General features: G+C 38.4%; 1 protein-coding gene across 24 annotated transcripts in view; it reads left to right on the top strand.

Annotated features, from left to right (window-relative positions):
• The window catches only part of PTPRD (protein tyrosine phosphatase receptor type D), a 758123-nt gene that overhangs the window by 684667 nt on the left and 52611 nt on the right, over positions 1-20845 (top strand). For all 24 annotated transcript variants that reach the window (XM_073880761.1, XM_073880763.1, XM_073880782.1 and 21 more), the window contains one exon: positions 11427-11602. In XM_073880761.1, coding sequence (XP_073736862.1) covers positions 11427-11602 — 176 coding nt within the window. The remainder of the gene's footprint in view (positions 1-11426; positions 11603-20845) is intronic.

Below are 20845 nucleotides of genomic sequence, written 5' to 3'. Positions count from 1 at the left end.
ATAGATATCATTATCTGGGTACCTATAGTGTGTTGGGCAACATGTCATAGATTTTATATCATGTATGAAATCATGAATAGATATCTGTAATGTTCAGAACAACCTCAAAAGTTAGTTGTTATTGTCAATTTTATAGATGAAGAGACTGTTAAACTTTTTTTAAAGATTTTATTTATTCATTTATTCATTTGAGAGAGAGAGAGAGACGGATAGACAGAGCATGAGCAGGGGAGAGAGACAGAGGCAGAAGAAGAAGCAGACTCTCCGCTGAGCTGGGAGCCCAACATGGGGCTTGATCCCAGGACCCTGGCATCACAACCTAAGCTGAAGGCAGACACTTAACCATCTGAGCCACCCAAGTGCCCCAAAATTGTTAAACTTTTAAAAATCAAGTAACTTGGGACAACTGGGTGGCTCAGTCGGTTAAGCATCTGCCTTCAGCTCAGGTCATGATCCCAGTGCCCTGGGATCGGGTCCCGCGTCAGGCTCCTTGCTCAGCGGGGAGCCTGTTTTTCCCTCTGCCTACAGCTCCCCCTGCTTGTACCCTTGTTCACTCTCTCTCGCTCACTCTCTCTCGCCCACTCTCCCTCTCTCTAATAAATAACTAAATGGAATCTTTAAAAAAAAGTCAAGTAACTTGTTTATAATTAGTAGCTAGTAGTTGGTGACAGAGCCAAAGTTCTCATATGAGTCAGTTGGACTCAGGACTGTTATTCTCTCAAACTGGCCACTCAGAACTATAGCAGCTTTTGAAGACATAATGACTGCTCCTATATATGTCATGCCTAATTCAAAAATGATAGCTTTTTGGCTGGGAAGACTATCTAGGAATTTTGAAATATACATTTTCGAACACTCATGTTGGAAATCTGAGAACTAGAAGTCTTCAATTGTGCTCTTAGACTCTAGTCAAAGTGAAGTTTTCCAAAGAATAAATGACATATAAATGCTTTCAGGTGGATTTTTTTGTTTGTTTAATATTATTTTTAAAGTTCTATTAGGAAGAACACTGAATAAGAAGACAGAAGACTGAAAACTAAATTCTAAGTTAAACTGTTCTGTGATCTTCCACATGTCACTTAGTACAGTTAACCCTTTGGGGAAGCTAGATCCTTTTTAGAACCTGATGAGCATTTTAAACCCCACTTGAAAACAAAAGGCACTTACCCAATTTATTTGTACACTAATTTCAAAGAGTTTAAGGACACAGAAGCCTTTTGTAAGCCTATTCATCAATTTAGAAACCCCTGACTTGTGTGTTTTGTTCTGTTTGAGAGCAGAATGAGAATGCATAAGACCCTTCCTGCTCTTCCTAAAATCCTGAAAGTTTATTCTAATTCTAGAAATCAATAGATACTGAGCAATATTTATTAGATAAATATTAAATTTTGGACATTAGAAGATTCGTTCTTCTAAAACAAAGAAACAAACAAAAAACCCCACATTTAAGCTAGAGGGTTTACACCAAATAGAACTATTAGCCTGTGTGTGTGTGTCTTCTACCAAGCCAGATTTAAATGGTTTTATCTATGAAAGAGTTACAAATGACAAAGAATAGGAGTGCCTGGATGGCTCACTTGGTTAAGCATCCCACTCTTGATTTTGGCAGGTCATGATCTCAGGGTTGTGAGATTGAGCCTAGAGTCCAGCTGTGCACTCAGCAGGGAGTCTGTTTGAGATTCTCTCTCTACCTCTGCCCTTCTCCCCATCCTGCACTTGTGCTCTCTTTCTCTCTTAATAAGTAAAAAAATCTTAAAAAAAAGAAATGACAAAGAATAACCCACATCATGTCATATGCATTCTGTAACACTAGTGCTTGTTAATCTAATGAGAGAAGCTTAGTGAAATACAGTTTTTTTTCTGGTTTTGGGGGAATATACTTAAAGTTTCAAAACAAAAATATATGTATTCACTTTTTCTCTTTAATGGATACGTCCTTGCAAGGGCCCATATGCTTCTCAAGAACTTCTTTTCTATTAAATCATCCTAGGCTCTTCTTGCTTCCAAAGAGTTTATGCCTCAGTTTCCTCATCTGTACCATAGGGTTAATGATAGTACCTACCTCCTAGAATGATTAGGACAATTTAATGAATTAATACATATAAAGTTTTTGGGAGAGTGGCATAAAGAAAATGCATAATAAATATTGGACACTATGAAAATTATCAGTGCTGTTATTATGAATTCTATTATTACTATTAATATGTCCTTTTGTCCTCAGATGGGATTTCTTTTGTATATGATCTATGGAAAAATTAATAATATCCAAATGAGAAAGTTGCATGTAGTTGGAGTACTCTGTGAAGAAAAAAAATATATTGGTGCTTGATAAATGGAAACCAGACTCATAATAGCATTACAAATTTCAACAGGGGGAGAATATGTTCTTTTAAATGGAAATACATAATATATCATCTGTTTGATTTGCATAATAGGAGCAATTCAAAAAAATCCAACTGTAAATAATACAGATGATGTTACAACAACTCGTTTATTTATGAGATGGGCAATTTAGCACCTTTCAAATGAGAAAGTGACTCACAGGAAATCACTGCCCCTAAGATAATTCATATTTTTGTTTAAAGTAAAGAGAAGAAACTACTGGTATTCCCCTCTATTGTTAATTCAGCTTTTACCACCACACCAGTGCTTCCCATTTAAGTGACGCCTTAGCTTCTCTACTGCACTTTTCGGTGACTACTGATTCGTTTCACACAGCTGTCAGCAAGTGATAATGTAGTCTTCCATTCACATCATTCCCGTGCTGTGAGTTAACTGTTTTTTTTTCCCTAGAATCACCTGATATTTTTTCAATAAGTAAAAACAAAATGAACAAAAACACAGGGAAATAATACAATCTCTCTAACATTTTCTAATAAAATGTGAATTATATTATTGTAAATATAAATGTTGTATATGAAACTCTAACATCAAAGAATTTAAATCATTTTCCCCAGCAGCAAATCCCTTTAATAGCCGCCATGTGCAATTTCTCACACCAGTTCAATAAATATAATTCTTTTTCCTTTCTCTTGGTTCTTGTACTTTCTCAGTCTCCCCTTCCCTCAAACTCTAATGACTAATTTGTGGGCAGCTGGTGTTTGTTTTATTTTGCTCTTGAAATTCTATTTAAATTAGTGAAGGAATTTTGTTAGACTCTATGCCCCATCTAAGAAAAAAACTAAAACTTGTCTAAATCTCTTCCAACTATGGTTGAGTTTATTTTCTTCACATTGCTCTGAACATCAATCATTGATTTAGCAGTTTTGTTTTTTTAATATGTCCAGTTCTTCACTTTTCAAGTTAATTTTTACAAGCATGACAAAGTTTAATCCTCTTATTTCAGGTGGTCTTTTTATTTTACTTTTTTAAATAAAAGCATTTCTTTTTGAGGAGCAGGGCACAGTCAAATTTTTATAGCTTAATTTGTCTTAAATAGAGAGCTAGAGAGGACTTAGCCTTTGGAAACTTGAAAATTCACAAGGTGCTCGCAGCCTGCCTAAAGACTAATTAAAGCTATTTAAATGGCACCTTCCTCTTGCATGTAGCCAAGCAAGTGGTGTAGAGATAAGTTATTCCCTGGTTCCTACCTCAGCCTGTACTTGTGGTGCTTCTTATCCGGAAAAGAGAAAAAAAAATTAAGGGATGGCTGGCTGTGTTGGTTTTCTCTACTCTGTTCCCAGGAAGCCAATCAAAAAGTTAAATCAAAAAGTCCATGAGTTTATTTTTATCTCCATTGTCTTTAGTTACTGGGAATTTTTTTTTCATTTTTATGGTACAGCTCTAAAGATTATGCTAATGAATCTACACTTTATTGCTCAGGCTGTAGAGAAACCTACATCATCTGTGTTGTGGTTCTGTTGTTAAAGTATAATCACAGGTTGTATATCACTGGGAAGTCATAAAGTAATTATTTTTGTCCTCTCCATTTTTCAAATAAAAAATGGAAAGGGGCCTTCCAGATTTGGAATAACTTTTCATCAGTAGAGTATTTAGAAATGAGTAGTCTATTTCATTACTGTTTATTACACTGATCATAACAATAACTGATACCCACTGGTATTTTAGAAGTTTCAAATGCATTCACTCATTAAATTCTCATAGGGGTGTTGGCTAAGAACATTATGAAAATGCTGCTCATATTTTAGGATCTGTGAGGAGACTGGGGCTCTGCGAGTTTCCTACAGACAGAATTCCTTTTACCATATTCTTTGATTCAGACTACCTCACTGTTGAATAAAGCCCTATAATGTCATCCTTATTAATATAAGCATGGTAGACCAAAACTCTGTGACGCTGTATGGCCCAAGCTTTGCTTTATTTCAGAGCAGAGTGTTCCCTAACCAGAAATGAGTCCCCTCCATCACAGGTGCTGATAATTCCCAACATGTGTAGCTAACCTTGAAATGCATTCAATGACAATTCAATCACCCACATCGTCCTCTGTAACTACTCTTATAACCCAGCCTCTTCAGCATCAGCAGTGCCGAGAAATGGAAAACCAAGGGGAAGAGGACTCAGAACCTTGAGAGGACAGAGCCTGGCTTCACAAACTCTTGGAAAATTACCCATTCCCCCATTAATTCATTGTCATGATGAGCCCACAGAACAAGGCATGCTTGTAAAATAATTGTCCTATGTACCATAGAAACAGGGAAGGCAGTTTGCTAATGTGTGGTACCTCTGGGGACACCAAGTCAGATAATACACTGTACCTTTGCAAGAAGCATTTGCTTTTCTCTGCTGTGTTGCCAACAGAATCCTTCATTTTGCTAGTTCTGATGTGGCTGTGGGTGGCTGTCATGGTACAAGTGAAGGCAAAACAAGGTCTGTGTCATTTGGAATTAAATAGATTTACTATAAATTATTATTGGATTTCGTTTTTCTATTTTCTCTTCTCTAGTTTTGCCGGTGTCAGCAATAAAGTTAACATTTTTTTTCTGCATTGTGGGTTGTAAAAACTGTAATCTGGGTCTTAATCAATTCATTGTTGTTAGGGATGGTGTGTGGGTGTGGATGTGTGTGTGTGTGTGTGTGTGTGTGTGTGTGTTGGAGGAGACATCGTTTATTAAGTAAAAGGTAGCTTTTGTGCTCCATTGGGTCTTAAGTACTTCTATAAATAAACTGGTTGACCACAAAGCATTTTTTTTTTTGGACACAGACTTCACGGAGGATTTGTAGTAGTGAAAAGAAATAAGAGTACCTGGGTTTTGGTACCATGCTGTGAGTCAAGACAGAGTCAGCCACTCAGCTGAAGATCCATCTCCAGCTCTGTGGTACAGCAGCAATATGTCCACTAGAGTAGGGAAGGGATTCTGCCTTCCCTGAAATGCTGCCTCTTCTTCATTCTCACCTCCACAACCCAGGGCCAGCTTCTTTCCATGAATAGACCACCTACCAGTCTAGTCCCATGCCTTGTTTTAGAATTTGTTGCTTTTTACCCCACCACATTCTAATCAAGATTGGAAGTATCAGTCACACCAAAAAAATCTCATCTCTGCACATAAGAGGTAGAAGCAATAAGAATCAGCTTAAAGGAGCATCAGAGCCTGTTCCTGCGTAATCTGAGAGACAAAAAGCCTCTATCTTAAAATAACTTCACAGAGATTTCTGAATCCAAGAAGGTTAAGAATACCACAGAGAGACATCTTATTTTAGAACTCAAAAGGACTTGAGGGAATCAATTTGTCCAACACGCTTTGTTTAGCAGATAAGCAATCAGAGGTCTGGACGAGTTGAACAACTGCCCAAATGTCAAAGAGCAAACTACCAGCAGCCCTAGATAGGAGTCCCAGCTTCCTGGCCAATTTCTCTCAATTTTTAGCAAGTGCTTAGTGTTATTTCAAGACTTTAAAAGGCACATTGTGACTTTTCCTACAGAATAGAGTGATACAGAAGTACTCATATACCCATTATAATTACTTAATTTCACATTAATAAAATAATTCTTTTATAATTCTGAATACCCCTCAACAAGAGAAATCTTTTCAAATCAAATTATCTCCTGACCGGAAAAATTGAGACCAAGGCAAGTTGTTTTTTTTGTCTGTTTGTTTGTTTGTTTGGGTTTTTGATTTGTTTTGTTTTATTTTGTTTTGTTTTTTTAAGGGGGGCAGAAAGAGAGGAAGAGAGAGAATCTTAAGCAGGTTCCATGCCCAGCACAGAGCCCGACATAGGGCTCAGTCTCACACCCCTGAAATCACATTCTGAGTTGAAATCAAGAGTTGGATGCTTAACCAACTGAACCGCTGAGGCGTCCCTTGTTTTTTGTTTTGTTTTAATAGACCCATATGACCCAATTAGTTCTCCTCAAGTTAACAGGGAAAAAAAAATATGTTAACCTAGTCATGACAAAACAGCTCAGATAGTATATTCTTTGGCAGTTCAACATGCTTTCAAGGTTTTAAAGCCTTCTTCAGCATGAATTATTTATTCATCACGAATATTCTTTCAGAGTAGCTTCATCTTTCCAAGGATTTCTCTCCTTCTGTTAATATTCAAACACATGTGGGACCAATGTCATGAAGCCCTGTTCTATTAATCCTATGCTTAGGTGAAGAAAAATGGCATTGTCCTTGCATGTTGAATTCATGATACATTTCCAAAGCTTTGCAAAAAATTAAAAGAACAGCCGAGCCCAAAATCCATGCCTAGACTTACTTTCCACTGAAAGTTATAACCAGCAATTCCCAGCAAATGAAATGAGAGCCTAAAACTGTCCTAATTCTGTTTGAATAGCTGTTGCTGTGTCTTGTTATGCGTGAAGGACACAGAAGCACAGCTCTACCAACCATTCACCTCATCACAATCTCTGTTGGTCTTAAAGGTTTGTGTCTTATAGCTCCAAGTTTTCTTTGACCCAAACACAAAATCCAGTATAAAGCATGTAAGTAATATTTGTATGCACCACAAGAAAGAATAGTTCATTGCCTGATGAAACACACTGTAACACAGGAAAGGGGCATATAGGTATAATATGAATTCAAGATCTAGCCTCATTTTTCTCACTTATAATATTAGAATGATAATTATGGGTCTTGGACCTGTTTACATGACTATTGGTAAGTGGAGAGTACACATGAAATAATACATGGGAAATCATGAAACTTACTTTTATAAAGGTAGTAAGCTGTTCTTGAACAAAGACATTAAGACCAACTGACTCCAAGAAAGACAGTTCCTACAGCAGACCCAGACCTAAGGTATTTGCTTATGATGAGCTAAAGGCAGATATCTTTCTTATGCTTTCATTGTTTTAATAAGCAACACCCACAAACAAAAGCAAAAAGCACCATTATCATCATAGTATTGGACAAAGGTCTCCTTGACTCCAAAAATTAAAAGCATCAGCTAATTTATAGTAATTCTATATTCTTTCAGTACTGCGTGTTAAGTTAGATTTCCATCCATCATAGCCCCAGAGGAATTCAATTAATTCTCACACTTTTCTTGGATTAGTAGTGCACTCTGATTAGTGTTGCATTAGCAGATGCAAATCATCTTCTGGATAAGGCAGGGGATTGAAAATTAAATAAACAAATATGCATTACTTGAAGAAGGTCACCCCCAAAAAAGTGAAAGGATTTTGTAGATTCAGCCTCCCAGCAGAAACATTGCAGTCACAAGCTACGGAAGAAACCTTTCATGGCACCAAAACACTTGGAAAGCCACCATGTTGTTTTTCTCACAAGATTGGTTGTAAACTCTTTCTAAATATGTCACACAGAAAACTGAGATCTCATCTACTTGAAACACACTTCTGTTCAATTTAATTTCCAATCTGGGGCTAATGTTTTTAAAAGGGCAAAACACCACCCTTCCTAAAATCTTTTCTCATTCATCTTTCTACACAGCTTGTTGTTTGGGTTGTATGAAATACAGATACATTAGATCTTAGAGCTTCTGTAGAACATAGTCATCTCTCACATCCCCATCCTGTAAAGGTTGTATGGGAGAAGACTTACTTGGAATGCCTTTTGGCCAGAGTATATAAAGGGATTTCCTGGAAGGAGGTGTTCATTCCAGGCACTACCTCCTTACAGATGAGTGTCAAATAGAAAAGGAGCCTCAGCATTATTTTCAAGATGTAAACATTAGCCTAATAATTAACTCTACTAAGTATTGAATTTTTCCTTTTAACTTTCTTTTCAAAATATCAAATTCTTAAAGCATTTGGTGATACAGTACAGATCCCAAGTGCCTAGTATTTTTCAGGCAGATGTTTTGTATTTTTATCCCTGGGAAGTGTAAGCATTATTAAGTAGCATCCCACCCCTATACCCCCGCTAAAAAATAATCATAATTTATTATTCAAACTTAAGCAGTATATCAAAAACAATTCATTATGTAATCAATGATTAAAATTTACATAAGAATGTTGCGCTGGGTTGATTCCCTTCCTTTAGATGTGAGTCTCCTGTCCATCTCCTCTGTCCTCTCACACATTATTCAGATATAGTTGTTATCCTTGATAAGGGGGAGGTGGCACAATGCCTTGCTGATGCTTTTCTGAGTCATTAATCCAGATTTCTTTATTTTCAACTTGCTTGGAAAAGCTTTTCTGTATATTGGTAGCTGATGGATGTCTTTAGCCAGAACCCTTTTTTTATCAATTCTTTAATGTTAACTGTTAAATTAAAATTTCGAAAGTGGGCTTTTCCTGTATTATAAAATTGGTTCATTGTTGGCTCAGAACCAAATCCTATGGACATGAGGTTGTATGTACTTCCCAATGGCCGTAACCTGAGGACTTTATTTAAACTCTCTTTTGAATCTACAGTAATTTGGTGTCTGGAGGAATAGGATCTTTATCAACAAAGAGCTGCCAGAACCCCAACTGCTTCTTGAGTAGCTGTAATAGATGAATAATGTTACAACCAACCGTGCATTTCAGTTTTTACTCAAAAAGCTTTTCACTGATGCTGGTGGTATTCCATATGCATGTGTTCATCTTGGAGCCCACTAGTTCCCATCTGACTTTCATTATTTTTTTGAGAGGATCAGTTTTACAACTGGGATCAGAAAAGCAGTCAAAGTAATTGCAAGTGGCAATCAGTGAAATATAACAATTTTAGTTTGGGAACATATGTTCTATTATAAAGAAAGTATTCTCTTTTTTTTCCTCATAGCTCCAGGAGTCATATTTTCCCAGGGCAAGAAGGGGCCATGTACAGGTTCTAGTGCTACCTCTCATATCTTGCCAGTATCCATGTAAAGTGCTTGTTCCCCTCCAGGGGTAGGCAACTCATTACATCCCAAGGAAATCTATTCTCTTTTTGATTCTGACAATTTGAAAATGCTTATGTTATTGGAGATGAAATTCTTCTCTCTGTAGTTACATCATTCAGAATGGAAAAACTTGGATCCCAACAGAGTAAACCTAAACTTCTCTTCAGATCCTCACAGACAGCTCTCATCCCCAACCCCTACATTTTCCTCTGCCAAGCTGTACTATGTATTCCTTTCTCATACAGAACAGCTTTGATTTCCTTAACCACTCTGGTCACTCTCCTTGGAAGAAGCTCAAATTTATCTGTTTTCCTCTTAAAGGTGTCACGCTGAATTAGACTTTCAATCAGAATATCAGCATCAAGTTCAAGCTCTGCTACTTACTAGATGTCAAAACTGGGGCAAATTTCTTTTTGTCCCTAGAGATAGCAAGGGTTAATAACAGAGACCTGGTCTAGAGGTCAAAGCAGGTGATAACTGTGTTAACAAGCAAGTATATAATTACAGTGTGTAATAAGTAACATAAAGTCAAGGGAATTCTGAGGTCTAGGAGTATCAATGGCAGGCTTTCTGAGATATAGGCTGAGCATTTTACAATGGGATGAAGACACAGAGTGTGTTCTAAGGTGTGGGATGGCACTCAGGTAGGAGAGAAGTGTTTTCTACCAATGGAAGCTGGACCAGTGTCTAGAGTTTAGAAGGCAGGGACGTGAATGGAATGAGATGTGTTTGGAAAAGTGTGGAGCTTTGTAAGTATTGTTGAGAGTTTGGATTTTATTGGAAGTAAAAGGGAAACCCATTGTTGGGTTTGAAGGAAAGAAGTTACAGGGTCTGAAATGTTTTCTTAGAAATTGCTCTCATGCGGGTGTTATGCTGAGTGAAATAAGTCAATCAGAGAAAGACATGTATCATATGACCTCACTGATATGAGGAATTCTTAATCTCAGGAACAAACTGAGGGTTGCTGGAGTGGTCGGGGGTGGGAGGGATGGGGTGGCTGGGTGATGGACATTGGGGAAGATGTGTGCTACGGTGAGCGCTGTGAATTGTGTAAGACTGTTGAATCACAGATCTGTACTTCTGAAACAAATAACGCAACATATTTTAAGAAAAAAGAAAAAGAAGAAGATAGCAGGAGAGGAAGAATGAAGGGGAGTAAGTCAGAGGGGGAGACGAACCAGGAGAGATGATGGACTCTGAAAAACAAACTGAGGTTTCTGGAGGGGAGGAGGGTGGGGGGATGGGTTAACCTGGTGATGGGTATTGAGGAGGGCACATTCTGCATGGAGCACTGGGTGTTATGAACAAACAATGAATCATGGAACACTACACCAAAACAAATTATGTAATATATGGTGATTAACATAACAATAAAATATTAAAATAAATAAATAAAGAAAGAAAGAAAGAAATTGCTCTCATGCTAGATGAAAAGCAGACTGCAAAGGACAAAAGTAGAGTGGGATAAGCAAATAAGAGGCCATCGTCATAATCCAAGGAAAGGAACATGTGGTACAACAGTACTGTGAGGTTTAAACAAGAAGCAATCTCTGCAGAGTCTAAGACAGATGTAGCAGACAGACTGACTATCATTAAACCAGACTCCACCAGTTAGAGCAAGTGCTTTCATCTCGATACACCTCAGTTTTCTCCTTTGTTAAAGGAAGATCCTGACAGGATATATTTCATAGAGTTGTTGTAAGGATTAAATGAGTTTACAAATGAGTTCCCTGTTAGCTAAATTTGTGAAGAATTTCTCACCGTTACACATGCTCCATCCTACACTGAGTTTTCAGATTCAGGCATTATTTTATTTCATTTTTGTCTGGCAATTGGAATAGCATGAGTGAGGAATGTGACCAGATAAATTTCTGTCCTCCTTTGCGTGCTGTATTTTACTGATGCAGTGGAGAAAATAGACAGGATGTGAGAAAAATAGCACCCTATGGATAATCAGTTATATTTTTCTTTCTTTGGTATCTACCTTGTCATATTACAGAGATCCAACACCTGGAACACCTATTTCTTTAATGTGATAGTCCCAATGAGACTATCTTGCTTAAGACCCAAAATTTAATATATTGTGATTCCTCTAGCATACTGTGGAACAATAATATAACATTGCCCTCAGGCCAGATCCCAGGCTATTTCCTCTTGTGATAGGTTCACCTCATGGAATAACACTTCTTGTTTTACAGGCATCCCAGGAAGTGACTATGTGAATGCCAACTACATAGATGGCTATAGGAAACAAAACGCCTATATTGCAACACAGGGATCTCTCCCTGAAACATTTGGGGACTTTTGGAGAATGATATGGGAGCAACGGAGTGCAACAGTTGTTATGATGACAAAACTAGAAGAACGATCCAGGGTAAGAATATCTACCTTCTCCCTCTTCAGACCTTTCCTCAGGTAGTCCCTATGCTGCATATTTTATTCTTTTCAGAATCTACCCTTTCCTTAAGCTTTGACTTTCCAACAGGAACAAATTGTGAATGGGCATCAACAACTCTGATAAAACCATTCTTTAACACTGAGTCTTTCAAACAGGAAATTCTCTCATTACAATGTGATTGTCAAATATATATATATATATACATACACTCAAAAAAGTGGACAGTTTGGTTAGAGAAAATAAATATTAGCTTGAACCTCTTTCAAAAATTCACATTGAACAAGAACATACAGACTTTGGGGGAGAATCCCACCAATATATACTTGTCAGTATTTTTAACTTTTTCTTTCTCATAATCTGCAGGGTAAGATCTAAAATTCTGTGAAAGAGGCTCTTATATAAATTATTCAAATTACCATAAATTAAGTTAGGGCAGCCAGAAAAATGATGTGGGTTAATACACAGCTGAGAAAACACATAAATGTGTAGAGGACATTTTGCTACTTTAGCCTTTTCCAAAGTGAATAGATTTTAATAACAGAGTCATTGCTTGTTAAGGTCTAAGAAGGGGGTTTTATTCATCATATGGGTCCAATATTATGGTGCATGGCACATTAGTTAAATGTTATTGATTTGCAAAACTAAAACATAATGGGTAAGCAGTATGCCATATTCCCAACTGAATATGCAAATATTGTAGCCATCTAATGAAAATCAGTCTTTAACCTTGAGAATTTAATGAAGGAGTCTCTGAAAAATCACTGAAGGCAGCACACACTCTCACTGAAGAGTAGGACATTCGGGCAGAGTTTGAGACCACTGGTGAGAGGTCTCTTTTACTGTGGTCACAGTAGTCTCAAAAAGATATTTAGAAGGAAGCCAAAGCCCAACTCCCCATTTTTTGTGGGACGGTTGAGTTTTTTTCAATGGTCTCCTAAGCTCAATACATGGCAGTTTCTTTTAGCCCAGGTATGTAGATGAGGGAAGAGTTGAAGGCTATGCAGGGAATTCATAAGGGGAAAGCTCAGACTCAGGAAAATATAAAAAGTCCCAGCCATTACTTTAAAGGTGGAAGTAAAGGATATGGTACACAACTGGTTCAGCAAACCCAAAGCGCAATCAAACCTGTTTATAACAGGTGAATTTTATAGAAATACTGAAATACCATCTGAAAAGAATTTAGATGAAAACTGTATGACTGTGAAGACAAATATCATTGTCATTCTTTACATGAAAACCCCATTAAAAATATGTAAATAGATTCATTATTGATCTGTACTCAGGGTAACCACCATATACCAAGTCCTGTAAAAATAACCCCCCACCCAATTGTTTCTGGGATATAACTCTTCATAATGCAACATCTAACACATATTAGACACATTGATATTTCACAACAATCCTGTGAGATAAACACTACTATGATCTCCAGTTTACATATGAATCAACGAAGCCTAGAACATTCCTGAGGTCACTCAAGGTCATTCTGCTCTCAAGGTCAGAGTGAGGATTTGAAGACAGGCAGTCTGGCTCCAGAACACATGTGCTTAACCATCAGGCCATATTGCCTGTTAACACTTCTGTGAAGCTGAGACAGCTGAACTATTCTATTACAGCATGCATGTAAATCCAACCTACCCAGACTGCTCTGCCTGGAGATACTGCTGGTAACAAGCAGTCATTTGCAAAAGCTGTTTTCAGTAAAACACACATTTTATCTTGACACTGCAGGCCTTCATTAAACCGTGCACAGAAACTTGTTTTGAAATAACCCAATGAAATTCTGCCCCTTTTCTCCCTAATTGCTTCTAATAATAAAGTTAGTTCTAACTGGCCCCACTGCCACCACAACATCTGATGGTAATGAGCAGTTCTTGGCGGAAGGCATTGTGACTTAAATACCTACAGTTTATCTTTATGTTGCAGGCTACCTTTTTTTCCCCACCTCAGACAGAGGAACTTATTTTGAAGTTACTAAATGAACCTCTGTTTGCTCCCTTCATTAATTACTTTTTGCTCTTGCAAGTTAGCTTTCTCCATTGTTAAATGGCCTAAGGAGGCCAATTAAAATGCTGTCTTGTGATTTTTATTCTGTGGTGGTTCAGTCTGTACCCAAACTTGTGATGACCTGCATAAGTCAATATTGAGGGGTCTCAATGTCATCAATCTGAACATACAAATGAGCCCTGGCCCACAAGGCCCCAAAGCCCTTCATTCCCCAGTCCAAAATGCTTGAGAATAAATGACCAAATGCAACCGAGAAATCTAGCAAAGCACTGGTCCCCCAAATTATCTCACCTGCTCTTCCATCTTCTCCCTCACATCCTCCCACCTCACTTTTTCCCTATCCAGTTGCTTTTTCACCTAAAGTCTAGGGTGCCAGGCGTTCCTGGATTCACAACTAAGAACTTGGATTGAGTTTATCTAAATAGTGGTTAATTGTTACTGAAATATATAGCTTTATACTTTAAGAACTCTGTGGGTTATGTGGGCTGATCTGGGGACTCAGTGAATTTTCAATTTCAAAGCAGATGTTTGAACTAGTCTGGCTTTATTTAGGGACTGCTTGTAGTCTCCCCCATAAAGAGAGGTGGTCCAGGTGGTTGAAACAAATCACCTCTCCAAGGGCTGAAGCCTGAAGTGTCATTATTTGGAAGAAGGCTCAGATTCTTGAAATAATATTCACACACACACCCCTTGGTATATAGAAAAATAAAGTGTGTGTATGTGTGTTTGTGTGCATGTGTGTGTAAACACTTCTGTGTACTACAGAATACTTGTATGCAGGAGTACATGTTGACTGGAGATTTGGTGATGGGGGAGAGCGAAGAGGAAAGGGAAGAGAGGACAGATGATATTTCACAAGACTGCCTGGGGATACCACCATCAAAGAGAAGGGAATTATATGACACAGTCCTAAATAGGGGTGCCTTGCAGTCAGATGTCTGGGTTTAGATCCCAGCTATAGTGCTTACTAGGTGTTTGACAGTGAACACGTTACTAGGATTCCTGAAATGAGACTGAAAGTCTCATTTGTCCTTTTTACATTACATAGGATTATTGTGGGTATTAACCAAGGTAAGGAATCTCATCTGTTAGGGTTTGGTTGAGACAGAGAGCTGGGAAGATGTACCAGTACAATCTCAGTTTCCCCTAAAGTGGCTCTCAAATAATTCAGTTTTTGTTCCCAAATGCAATGTGTTTGTTTCTCTGTGGCTGACAGTGAATCCTGACCAGCCTCATAGAGTCACTGCTCATGATGAATTCTGCCCACTGTTCCCAGTGTAACACCCATGTACTGTGACCAAACAGAGCTCACAACATGGGCTTCTTTTGCACTTGCCTTCCCCAGGACAGAATCTCCAGAATCGAGACACTGATGCAGGGAATTGTTAATCAGTCTGCACATGGACCACAAGGACATTCTGACTGCAGCTTCCACTGCAACCATAGCTTGAAGCAATAGAATATGAAAATAATAATATCAACATGAATTACATGTAGTAATAATTGTCACTAAAGATAATATATTCTTGATACCACGTTTACTTTTGATTCAGTTTTGCATTACCCCTCCCCATTCTCTTACTTACTTGACGGTGCTAGGGAATTGCCCCCTTAGTACCTATGTCCTGTGTTTTCTAGCTTTGTGCTTTGCCTCTCACTCAGGCCTTTGGATGATAAAGCAGCAGTGCTTAAACCTTTGCCAAGTTAGAACAGCTCACTCACACAAAAGGCTCTTGGGTTCATTAACATGTATTAGAAGTTTCACTAGCCTTTTGTTAAAGAACTGACCATTCTTAGCATTTCCTTTGCTAAAGAAGCCCTTCCAAGTGTGATGACTTAGGACTCAAACTGGTCTTTTGGAAACTTAAGTTCTTTGATTTCAAACACTCCCCCTCAAATGTGGCCTTACAAGAATTCTAAACTTAACTGAGAAGACTGTTTGCATAGTGTGTGCATTCAGCTATCAAACCCTGAAGAGAGAATGTGTACATTGAATATTTTCTGAGTTTCATTTGGATAAATAAAGAAACAAAACAAAATATAAGGCTATAAACTAGATTTTGAAAGTAAAGTACGATTGCTGCCTGAAAACACACAGATCAGTTTAAAGCCTTGTAGAATGTGCTGTGTGACATGAGATACTGTTAGTAGGTCTTATTCTACAATTTCCATCTTTTTTGCCAAATCCTCTCAAGTTCTGCATAGTTCATTGATTCTGTAGCGAGTCATTCTCTTGTGCCCTAGAATGTGGTCTCTAATTGTTTCCATGTTTCATAACATGCCAGTAAGCACATGAATTGGTTTGGGCAACCACATGGAGGGAAGAAAATTTTTGGAAAAAATGAAGCACTAGTAGGAGAGTAAATGTATACAGCTGGGATTTCCACTCCAAGGGTGTTATTTGTGGGCAAGTAAGACACATGGTTGGCAGCCTGGTTTGAACCATTGGAGGTTCCAAGGTAGGATTTGCCATGGTGACTCCTGGCCCAGGAACCTCTATTATTTTGTGAGCGATTGTCTATTTCTTTCCCCCCCTTCATCTATTTGCTTTTGGCTGTTTCTCTTCTACTTTGTTTCCCATCCTAAGGAATACAAGACAGAGGGAATGTGTAATCCTCATGCTTGACAAATTCTTCAACAGCCTTGATTAGAGTTACAAGCTGAAACAGCTTAACCAAGGTTAAGGGATAGCTGACTTTCTTTTGTCCTCACCAGCTTGCCCTTACTCACTGCCCATGGTTGAGGCTCACTGATGTTTCTGTTGTCTTGCAAGCTTTCTAATGGGAGTTGAATCACTTAAGGTGCTATTATTGTGGTATTGTGCTTTGATTAGTGCTATAAATGTTGAGGATAAGGAGTGAAATTTTGACCCTCAACAAAAGGGACATGATTTGAACTGCCATTCGGTGTGGGCCACATTGATTAGTGGTATAAGCATAGGGTTAGAAGTGAGGAATTCTACACTTGGTTTCCAGACCATCTAAATCCCATTTTCTGTTCCCAAATAGAAAATTATGCAACTCAGTTGGTGGTATACATTGCTAGAGCAGGTCAAATGTTTTGTACATCATGACTTTAGTTTATCATAGGTCATAGCAGGGGAAATTCCTTGCTCCACTGAATTTTGTTGTTTGTGCTGATGAATGGAAGATAGATGCTGTCAAGGCCTAAGGGACTCGGCTGGTGTTAACAACATTGTATTAATAATTTAGGGAATAAGAATACAGAGACTTGATATTTGATGGGTGGAGCACTTCTGACCTAATGATCACTCCCTCCACCTCTGATGTCCTCCCCTGTCCATGAACGTCTCCTTAGTATATTTCCCCCAATACAGAGGGAAGGTGAGACATGTTCACATTTGGTTCTATGGCCAAGAGGACAATTCTAGGCAAAGGACATTCTGATCAAATGTTTTCTTGTTTTCCTGTAAAACACATCTTGAGATTCTTTTCATATTGTGAGGTCCTTTTGGGTTAGAAGTTGGCAGAATCCTGTTGAAGATTATAAATGGCAGTGTTATTGTTTTCATTGTCGTTATCGGTTTTGGAAGGCCCAGCCTTGGCCAGCGGCAGACTAATTCTTGGCCTCTCTGGTTTGTCAAGGTTCGGTAAGTTTAATGGAGAGCAAATGCTTTCCAAATGCCAGGTCTGTGTCCTTTTCCAAATAGAACTGGAAGCGCCGAAGGCCTTAAACATTTAATTTCTCAAACTGCAGCCTAAAGCACTGCCTATCTACGGCAACAGAAACTGCTTTTTCCTTAAGCAACTGTAGAAACGGCAGCACAAACATTGCCTTTGGAGTCTGCATGATGTATGGGATTGTTTCTGAAAAGTGGTGGATACTTAATGTAAATAGGACACTGGCAACAAAAAGAATGATGCTCATATTGGCAACCTAAAAGATGTTTGGGTCCTTATCTAGCAAGTTCCACACTCTTGGTTTTCTCTTGTCAACAGACACAATGTCAGATAAAAGAGAAAGAATCCCACCAATTTCTTACTGTTTGTTAGTGTCTCACATTTTCTACCTTCTTTCCCCTACCCTCATCTCCTCGATTTAGAAGGGCAGCCTACCGATTCTGGCCCCAAACAAACATTCTCAGGAAAGTGAATGAGAGGCATCCTGGCCTATGAAAAAGCTGTTCTGGGAGGAAGAGATGCAATTTTGCTCTTGGCAACTTTGTGCAAAGCCCCTCTCATTGTCCACATTCATGTTTGTAGCACTCCCAGGCTGGTGAGGTCACTTCTAAAATTTTAAGAAGTGTGGATCAATCTCTGTTTCAGGCAAAGCTGAGGTTCGGCTGGTATGCACCAGTATAACTGTACTAGTTGTTAAAATGCTAAAATGTATTGAACTACCGGTGTACAGAAACTATCTTTTCATTGAAACTTTAAATCATCTAATATACCGCTCAGTAACAGTGACACAGGAGTGTTGCTGGGCCATAGGCAACCACTGAGCAAATCCAGGCAGACACCGAGATGCCCACAGGGCTATTTAGAGCACCCAGCCGCTGCCAGCTGTGATTGGCGCTGAGGTGCAAAATCTAAGGACCACAGCTATGTGGGAAGAGCTGATATTCAAGTGCTGCCTCGCCAGGACAAAGAGGTACTTCATAGAGTTTTCCTCGGGTTACAACAAAGTGCCAGAAACTTGAGATGTAATGACTATCAATTTAATGGGGGATGTCATTAGAAAAGTGTAGTGCACGTCCCTATATGAACTTCTGGTGGGCACATTGTCCTAGTCTGTGGCCATAGCCTGGGTGGCTTATAAACAACAGAAATCTACTTCTCACAATTCTGGAAACTGGAAAGTATAAGATCCAGAAGCCGACAGATTTGGTATCTGGTGAGGATCCACTTCCTGGTTCACAGAAAACTGTCTTCCTTTTGTATCCCCACATGGTAGAAGGAGGGAGAGAGCTCTCTGGAGTTTGTTGTAAGGCATGAAGCCTATTCAGGAGGACTGCACCCTAGACCCAATCAACTCCCAAAGGCCAGCTCCTCATACCATCACACTGGGGATTAAATTTCCACCTATAAATTTGGTGGGGGGGGACACAAAATTTTAGTCTATAGCACACATCAAACAGAAGGAAATATCGATTTTTTGAAGTGTTCAAATGGTTCAATGAACTAATAAGCAGTTTTATAATGAATAATTTGGTTTATTTAGAGAATAATATTTTTCAACTTTCTGGTTTTATTTATGAAAAGCTATTACTGCACTGGTAGTCAAATGCTTTAATAGTGCTCTCATTTCAGGTATTCCATTGTACTTGATCTCCACTATGTAGTGGTCAACAAAAAGAAAATGAAGAAGGGAAATACACAAACCAGACTACCCTTTTGCCATTTGAAAATAGATATGGCCAAATGTTAGTTGAGTGAAAAGAATGACATTATCACTGAAAGACAATAGAATCATTGAGATGATCTCCGTACTTATTTTTGAATAATCAAGTATTAAGCTGGTCTTTAAAACTGCCAACCTATACAAACAGTTCAGCATATAATTTATCCACCCACTAAAATATATCCTAATAATTTTCTGAAACTTCCTTTTATTATGTTCTCCCTTATTAAATGTGCATTGATGAGCGTATATTAACATTCCCATAGTCCCAATACCAACTTTGACTTGTATTATCTAATGTTAGCGTACTTTGTATTCGCTCCTTATAAAAGGTTCTTCTGACCAAACATAGTAGATACCAATTTCCAGTTACTTTCAGCAACAGTTATGCTTTCCTGTCTATCATTTATTGTTTATTCTAAGTCCTTTGGATAAATTATCTGGCCCCAGGCAAACTTTTCGAAGTACCATATAGCAAGTGGATTTTGCATCAGTGACGCTGGGACCCTTTGAAGGTATTGGTTTATTACATTTGGAATTCTATTTTTTTTTGAAGATTTTATTTATTTATTTGAGAGAGAGAGACAGAGATTGCGACAGAGATCACGAACAAGTGGGGAGGAGAGGGAGAAGCAGACTCCCCGCTGAGCAGGGAGCCTGACGCAGGGCTCAAACCCAGGACCCTGATATCATGACCTGAGCCGGAGGCAGACACTTAACTGACTGAGCCACCCAGATGCCCCATACTTTGGAATTCTGTTGCTTCGCCATGCTGCTACCATGCTCAATGAGTCTCTGTTAAATTGAAATGAGAAGGTTTTGCTTTCAGAAAGTTTTGGGCAATTTAAAAATAAGTCAATGCAGACCACAGTATAGTTGATTATAAAGTTGGCCTCCAGTTGTTGAATATCTGTGATGTGCCAGGCACTTCCAAGATAAGCATATGGAAGTCAAACTCGAACTAGAAAGAAAGCATTTCTCCGAAGCACAGTCAGCAGACCTACTGGATAAATCCTACATGATATTTCCAATGACAAGTTTTATCATTCCATCAATTTGCTTTTAATAGGTTGCCATGAAAGAGGGGATATAAATTAATTCCATAGCATACATTTAGTGATGGTCAGCTTGTTTTTTCCATAATTATGAAGAAATTAAGCTACCATATAAGGGTAATCACTTTGTAATAATAAAAGTAAGTATCTCCTCCAAATTTGGCCAGAAATCTGAACTGTCTTATTTAGGTTAGGCCTCAAATTGAGTTACCGGGTAAGGTTTCTAAACCACAGCCTGGGTATCATGTTCTGCTTCTCTCCTTTTCCCCCTCAGACACTAAATCATTCTCTTTTCACATCTGACTAGGACCCAGGTAGAGTAAGGGAGTTATTTGAAAATCTCACAACTATGTATTTGAAGAACCAGCAGATGAAAACATACCTCTATATTTAGTCAGTAAAGCTGATGGATTGGGGGCAGGACTGCATCTCATTTCACTTTGGTGTCCTCACAGTTTCTAAGACTTAGCAACTCCTATATACATATCCATGGGGATTAATAACATGTTTCTTTTGTTCATATTTAGAATGATTACATTATTTAGAACAACAATCATAAAAAATTGGGAACATAGTCTAACTGAGAACTAGTAATAGCTGTTGCCTATTGAATGCCTATTGGGTTTAGAGATTCAGGTGCATGGTTTTTGAGCCTTATGATAGCCATGATATTATGTTACAATATCATGCTGGAGATATTGTACCCATTTAACAAATGAGGCTGCTGGACTTTGGTCCTAAAAATAGAGAAGCAGTTTACCAGCCATCCAGTTAGACTGCCCAACCTTCTATGCAT

This window comes from Callorhinus ursinus, unplaced genomic scaffold (assembly GCF_003265705.2).
Source record: "Callorhinus ursinus isolate GAN/ISIS: 27379988/994484 unplaced genomic scaffold, GSC_fseal_2.0 scaffold39, whole genome shotgun sequence".
NCBI lineage: Eukaryota > Metazoa > Chordata > Mammalia > Carnivora > Otariidae > Callorhinus > Callorhinus ursinus.
This window is presented reverse-complemented; position numbering and strand designations above follow the sequence as displayed.